The 7,786-nt window shown below is 48.8% G+C and overlaps 1 protein-coding gene across 1 annotated transcript; it reads right to left on the reverse strand.

The window, feature by feature from the left end:
• Positions 1-1,644: 1,644 nt before the first annotated feature.
• Positions 1,645-5,822, reverse strand: LRATD2 (LRAT domain containing 2). Its single transcript, XM_065630186.1, has 2 exons — positions 5,667-5,822; positions 1,645-5,163 (listed from the first exon to the last, which is right to left on the reverse strand). Exon 2 carries the CDS (start codon positions 5,156-5,158, stop codon positions 4,262-4,264), a length of 897 nt encoding a protein of 298 aa, XP_065486258.1. The 5' UTR covers positions 5,159-5,163; positions 5,667-5,822; the 3' UTR covers positions 1,645-4,261.
• Between the last annotated feature and the right edge of the window lie 1,964 nt (positions 5,823-7,786).

Genomic DNA, 7,786 nt, shown 5'->3' on the forward strand with positions numbered 1-7,786 from the left:
TTCAGTTTATGCCTTTGTTCACTGTCATTGGAAGGTGAATGCCTAAACTGCGTTTTTAAAATTACTCAATCAAGTGATAATTGTTGGTTTTGCTAGAAAGTATTTTCCAAGACATTATTTGCATCAAACATACCAATACTCTGGGGAAATAAGACAGCTCATCTACATTTACACATCTGGGGCTTAGTCTTGCCAGCATTAACATGTGCATAATGATATTCACAGCAGTCATCCTATCAGTAGCGGCAGGTATTCCCAGATGAGTGAATTCATACAGATGATTAAGTGTTTGCACAATCAAAGGGCTTTTAAAACAAATGATATTAACTTTAAATGTTAAAAGCACAAAAGAAAGTTCAAGCATAACCAGACGGACAAAAGATAGCAGAGAACAGTCTGCGGCACAGTCACCAGCTGGGTTTACAACTGCTGTGTGATACACCTCCCGCCTCTCACCAAATCGGTGAGTGCGGCTCCTGGATTTCCAGGGGGAAACTGAGGCCAAAGTTTGGGCTGGATTCCACAAGCCTTGTTTGGACAAGAGGCCCTTTGAGAAACAGCTTTCACAGCAGTGCTTGTTCTCCCCCCTGATTATGCAACCTCAGATCCTCCACCAGAGACCTCAGATTGAAATTCCAGGCCCTTATTCACAAAGAAATGTAAATATACAGTTAACTTCAAGCACATGAATAGTCCTACTGATCTCCAAGTGGCTCAAGGTAGGGTCTACTCACAACTTCAGGACTTCGGTATAGGCTTAGGACCTTTGCTGAACCAGAAGTTCGGCAGAAGGATCACACCTGAATTTCTGTATGTTCAAGACAGAGCTGCAGAGACCAGCACTTCCATCTGTTTTCTTCCCCTCTCTTTTGTGATCTACACAAGAGTCTTGAAGGAGACACATACGCAAAAAAGTCTGTTTTCCTGGGAGATCTTTTCTAAAATCAAGCTCTAGAAACCCCAACCTAGTCTGCTGACAGTAACTGAGCAAAGTACAGCAAAGACAAGAAACAAAGCAGTTGTGATGTGCTGCTACAGCAATTCCTGTTCTCACATCCAGCTCACTGTGGGGCCACGGCTTTAAAAACAGACTGCTTAGAAATGTTTGCAATGGTGTTTAGCAGCACCTATTAAATAACATTGCCTAATCAACAGGTAGGGAAAAAAGATCCGCCTGTTACAGATTCAACAGTTGCATCTTTATCTGCTGGAATAAGAAATCTCTGTATGGAGGTAGCCCTCTTCCAGACTAAATAAAAAACCTCCAGGCTACTCTCCCTCTTCTACTTTTGCACATAACAGAATAGCAGGAGACAGAATAAACTCCCAAACATAGATATCTGGAATCCTTTAATTTTTCTGCAAGCTACGTTGTAAATACTGAACACCTGTACCCCAGGTGTCAGAGGAGCACATAGCTTTAACATAGCAGAACGCACGCCAGACCCTGCTTTGCTGCGAGGCAAATCTCAGCAAGGCAGTGCAAGCTCTGGGATTCTTTGCTAAGGCTCTGTGCCTGTGGGAATTTATCCCAAAAGGCATGACCAGTACAGAGAAGCACCAAGATCAGCACAAGACACGATTTCAGTTGGTCGAAGCAGCTTTGCTCTCCATTCCCAAGCAGATTTGGCCCTTTTTTTAAAAAAAAAAAAAAAAAAAAGTAAAAAAAAAAAAAAACCACAGAAAACAAAGCCAGACTATGCAGGGTATCTCAGAAGGAGAGAAATAGCTAAGTGTCACAGTTCCGATGTTTCAGACACAAGGGAAAAATATTTTCACAACTAGTTTACTGTTTAGTACCCTGTAGATACATAATATTTGACATTTATAGCATTTTCTATACTTTATGACCTAGCATATACTTTAGATCACTAATGAAAAATAAACCCATTCAGAGGACTGGAAAATAATGCGCATAACAACTTACTTTCAAATGCAAGGTTATGAAGGGATTTTTTTTTTAACTTTCAAAAATATCTGTAAGAAAATATTATTTTACATACCTATATTACACAGTGAAATAAACTTTGTTATGTACAAGGTCTCAGTATGAAAGAAACCACAGCCAGACATTTACTTATGGTCTAGATAATCTCAGTTGTCTCACATCAGTCAGTACAACAGAGATTCTCCTTCATTCTTTTTCGTACTATTTCAGTGATCATTTCTGCTTTTAGTGGTTACTATAATAGTAGTTCTATAAAACCTGTGTGCAGACATCCACATCTTGACCCTATTACAGTTAGATATGGGTAGTTATTATGCTCTCGAAGCAAGGTCGCACGCATCTGCTTGACAACCACAGTAACTTGAGTATAACTCAATTGCATATTGGAGAAAAAAAGAAACAAAAAAAAAAGAAACTTCTTAGTGCAGACACCTGAGCTATAGCATTCTAAGGGAGCTTGATGTTAAACTGTCCGTTGGATTTGGATATCTCACAGCCCAAAATGAGAGCATGGGAGTCATTAAGGAAACAGTATATGGTGTATTTTCATAACCCTAAAAGTTATTTTTCCCTCCTGAAGCCAGGATGAAGTGGTCTTTCAGAGCTTTTTCATAGCTTGTGTATTTTAGGCAGAAAACATAACACCACAATCTATTTGGATTACACTGGCAAAGTTGCTTTGAATAGTCTGAACTAATCAAAAGCTGGTATCTACCTATTCTTAAATGACAAACTTTGCTCCAGTCTCAGGGGTGGAAAGGACACAAAGTACTTTGCTATTTGTGGTGTAACTGTAAACAACTGCAGGGAAGACGGTATTAACTATGCTTCAAGTTTACATCACATGTTTAGTTTCCATTATTGAAATTAACTCAAGCTTATCTTCAAGTTCACCTCATCACTATTGTGCTTTAAGGGGAATGAATTTTGCATTAGAAACTGCCTCCAAATCAGTGTTTGCTCACACACTTCAGATCCCAGGACAAAGATCTAACAGTGCTGCTTGTGTGGGAGACCAGTTCAACAGCTGATAACAAGTTCAGGGAATATTCAAGGCAGGCAGCACTGCACTCCCTGTCCTCTCGTGTTTAATGAGGGACTTGCACAACAACTTTGGAGGCATGTCCTCTCCTTTTCTCTAATGCTACAGCTCAGCTGCATAGAAGAAAAAAAAAAAAAAAAAGAAATACAAAATCTCTAATGAAGAGGAAATTGCTTTGTGCTAAGGAAGGAAAAAAGGTACACCCAAACCCCCTTCCTGCGATGCCTTCCAGCCTGTGCTCCCTCCCCATCACTTCCCATCACAGCCGTGTTTACTGTGGTGCGGAACCTGTGACAAGCTCACAGCCACGAGCACCCAGCCAAGAGGCCACCCTCTCGGGGGACAGCTTACTCGTGACATCTCTCGCACATGAGCAACACGCTTCTGCTGCCTCAATGTGCACCACAGATGTAATCACCTCTGCCATTTGCTTTAGGGTGTAACAAGTACAGGAACAGCTTCTTGTCTGCCTGTAAGAGTCCCAGCACCCACCAATGTGCAGATGCCTTAATCAGGGTTGCAAACTTCTTCCTCCCCTGGGACTGGCCATCAAAAATACATCTTCTGTCCTCAAAGACACTCACTGATAGCAAAGGAGCCCAGCCCACCTGCAAGTTCCTATGAATTAAGGAGGCACCAGACACATCAAACCCATCTCATGAAAATTAGCAGAGATTTTTCCCTTACACCACCTGGGGAGCTGGCTATCAATCCATGAAGCCTTGCACCAGGCAAGCAAGCAGCTTGTTGCAATACCAACAGGAGCCACAACTGAAGAGAAACAAGGGCAGAGAAGGGAAAACAATATCCTCGCACTTCTCAGCTACCAAACTAATCAGACAGTCAGAGCTACATGGCCATGTCCTGAAAGTTGATGGCTCCTTCTTAATAGTATTAAATACTCTTTACTTCAGCTGATAAGTAGATGCCAAAGGCATTTAGCATCTTGTAGGGTCAGGCCTACTGGCAGATGGTTGAAGGAAAGACTATGCACAAAGAGGGCAGAGAGGAAGGGAAAGAGGTGGGAGTGGAGATGGGTAAAATTGCCCTGAGTTTTATCCTCTACAAATAAGTCAGTGGTTTCACCATCAAGCACTGAAGGAGTTAAACACTAAAGCACAGACACTTAATCAGCTTTCCCTCTTCCTTTCACATGTGATTGGAATGGAGCTGCACCGAAGCGGCCCAAAGGGCTTATAACAGCTCAATTTCGCAGCCTTCAGTTTTAATCCCCATCACCCAGGCTAAGCAGCATGGTGGTGCTGAGGCTGCTACTCCACAGCAGTCCGAGCACCTGGATGATGATGGTCTTCCTCCTCCTCTTCCTCCTCCTCCGCAGCCTGCAGGTGGCTGGAGAGCTCCTGGATCACGGCAGCCCTACCAATCTGGTCATTTCTCCTCTTCTCCATAATCAGATCCTCCAGGCTCTGAAACTCCAACGTATGGCTGCGCTTGTCACCCAGCCGGATCTGCAATCGGTAGGGCTGCTTGCCTATGCGTAGCTCCCCGCCAATTTTAAACTCCCGCTTGCCGTACCGGCACCAGGCAGCGAAACACTCAGAGTTTCTCCAGCTCAAGTCCCGGTCCTTGCAACCCACCTGGTCCAGGGCATTGCGCACCACCACGGCCGGGCTGAGGGGTTTGTAGCGGTACAGCCGGTTGGCAATGCGGCCCCGTCTGCCCTGGCTGGCATCGGTGAGGAAGCTGTTCACCACCTCCAGCCTGTGCAGGTGCACGACTTGAAAATCTCCGACATAGACCGCCCAGTGTGGATACTGGGCCTGGCACACAAACTCTACCAGGTCACCTGGTTTGCACCTATTCAGCAGGTTCTCCGGGGTGTAGGTGCTCAGATGCCCCCCACCTCCTTCGTCACCCTCCTCTGGCAGTGTGTCCTCCTCAGAAAAGCTCTTCTGGTAAATACACTCATCCCGGTAATAAACTGAGCACTCCACCTCATGCAGCTGGGGATCGTAGGGCTGCAGGGCAGGGTGCTCACCCCCCAGGTCGTGCACCGAATCCTGCTGCTGTTCCAGCTCATCATCATCATTCGAAAATATGTAGGAGACTCCGATCCTGGGCCCTTCATCTCTGTCCATACCTGTCGGGTCGGCCGTGGGAACTTCCTTGTAGTTCAGATGGGTCAACTTCTCCACCTGGTTCCCCATGCCCGCTGCAAAGACAGACACACAGCGGGGCCATGAATGCGGGCAGGAGGGTGAGCGGCTTCCAGAGAAGCAGCGGGGTGGCAGAACACGGCTCCCCCTCTCCACACCCACCCCACCTCTCCCCGCTACAACACAGCCCTTGGGAGAGCCCCCGGGGCTGCGAGAGCCCCTCAGGGAGGGGCAGCGGCGGCCGCAGGGGCCGCGGACCCCCCTTGCCTGCACGGAGGAAGGCGAGGCGGCACCGCCACCTGTTAGGCGGCAGCGAGGAGGAGGAGGAAGGCGCAGGAGCCGCCGGGGGGAGCGGGCAGGCACCGAGTCACCTGTTAGAGGAGGGCTGCGAACGCCGGGGGAGATCTGGATGTCGGAGTTGGGGACGGCCGACTTGCGCCCCCGGAGAGCCCGCACAAGCGGGCACCTGCCCGCCGCCCAGCCTCGCCCCGCCGGGCTGCCGGCCAGGTGCGCCGCCCGCCCCGCACCCTCCCCCGGCACCGGGCGGCCGCAAACTTACCGGGCGGGGAGGGCTGCGCGGCGCCGGGAGCGGCTCTAGGGCGAGCGGGCGGCGGCGCGGCTGCGGCGGGCGGGCGCGCAGCGCGGCGGGATCGCGATCATGGCCCCGGCCCGCGCGGCTCCGCGCTCCCCGCGCAGCAGCAGCGCCCGTGCGCCGCGCTGCCGGCACTCGGGGCTGTGCAACAAGCGCCGGCGAGGCACGGCCAAGGGGAGGGAGGCTGGATCCGGCTGCGGACGCCCCGGCGAGGGCTCAGCCCCCAGCATTTAAAGAGGCAGCTCTTTTTTTTTTCTTTTTTTTTTTCTTTCCCTTTCTTTCTTGCCCCCCGCCTCCCTTTCGTCCTCCCCGCACCTTTTTCCCTCTCCTCTCTCCTACATGCCAAGCGGTTTTCTCCCCGCCGAGGCGGATTTGCAAGCGGAGGTCGGGCTCCCGGCGCCGCGGCTGCAAAGCTCTTCGCGGCGCTCGGCAGCGGGAGCGTGTGTGCCACACACTCGCGCACGAACTGCCTCCCGCACGGCCCCTTTAAGGGAACGGTGCCATGAGGCAGCCCGACCCGCCAGCTTGGTCAGGGGGGAGTAACTGGGAGCCGGAGTTTAGCCGGGACGGCACCGAGAGGCGAAGCCGCTCCGCAGCCGCGCTCCGCGCAGCCCCCGCCGGGCGCCGGGAGGTGCCTCCGTGGGGCCGCGAACAATGACAGGGAAGTTGTAAAGCGAACAGCATGCAAGAACCCGGCTCTCCTGGGCTGGCTTAGTGCCTTCGATTCCTCCATGAGCGACGCGTGTAATTAGTTTTATTAATTTCTTTTCTTTCCGACTCTGAGAGATCACTCTCTTTTTCAATACAGAAGATTATGATTCTTTCCCCCTGGAAAGGCATTATCAGAACTGGTGGGAATATTTTTCTTCCTGTGTCTTGGAGAACACCAGACAATATTCTGCTTTTTCATTAATGCCTAGTTAGTCTGCTAGGTGGGTTTATTATTCATACTGTTTTAACATGCACTGGTAAATCCACGCTGTTAAAATAGACTACAGAGATAATTTATGTGAGCCAGGAGTAATGTCTTTAATTTTGTCTCATGTATTCCCTTTGTCTGTTGTCTTGTAATTTAGAAACCCAACTGCACACCACTGTTTTGAGGGTTCACTAAACAGCAGCAAATGAACAAACGTGGTGTTACCAGGGTGCTGGGCACTGCCCACGGACTCAAAGAATACCGTTTCCATCAGATTATACGCCTCTGTGGTTTCAAATATAGGTCTGCCTCTTGGGATGGGGAGAATTGCTGGGGCGATGCACACTTGGGTGTGGGGGCAGTTCCAAGTGATTGCAGCAGGTGACAGGCACCCGGATCAGGACCTTTTCGTTTTGAATTCACCTGGTGACTACGTTACAGGAGCATTTTAGAGATATGAAAAGTACATCGTGGTGCGCTTTTGAAATTAGTCTCCCAAACACCCACCTCCAACACACACACACTTTAGTTTGTATCCCGTTGTGGTTTCAAACAAGGTACACATGTTCCTTTAACATTCAAGCAAACTAGATGTGCTCCAGCCACAGGATTGGACCAATGCTAGTTGAATGAACCTCCAAAATGTCATTTTTCAGCACTGCCTGTTTCACATTACGGTGCCTCTCTTCCACAGCTGCTGTTGAACAAAAAGAGAGCCCTATTTCATAGTCAGAGCTTTCCAAAATTGCGCCAGTAGTTAAGGATGGGTGTGTGTAAAGGTGAGAGTATCCTAAAAGCAGGAGCTAGACTGAACATAGAAGTGACTTTTTTGTGTTCTCTCATGTACACTGGGAGGTGTGTGTCTCTATCTTTGGAGCAGTTTTATTTCTTGCCTAAAATGTTTTGGCAGCCCTGTGTTGAAGGCCAAGTTTCCTTTCAGATCTGCTGCAATGAGTGGAACGTTGTGTCTGTGCAGGCGTAGACACTCAGTATTGCCCAGAGGAATCTCTCCTGTGTGCATGCACATCCACACATATTTGCAGCTCTCTATCTTGTTCTCTCATTTTTTTCCTGTCTGCTTCAACTCACCCCAGTGCTTAATTTTCTGCACCTTGTCAGCTGCTTTGATCTCTTTGATCTCTTTGAGTTTCCTTTCAATGACTGCTCC

This window comes from Caloenas nicobarica, chromosome 2 (assembly GCF_036013445.1).
Source record: "Caloenas nicobarica isolate bCalNic1 chromosome 2, bCalNic1.hap1, whole genome shotgun sequence".
In the NCBI taxonomy this organism is placed as follows: Eukaryota; Metazoa; Chordata; class Aves; order Columbiformes; family Columbidae; genus Caloenas; species Caloenas nicobarica.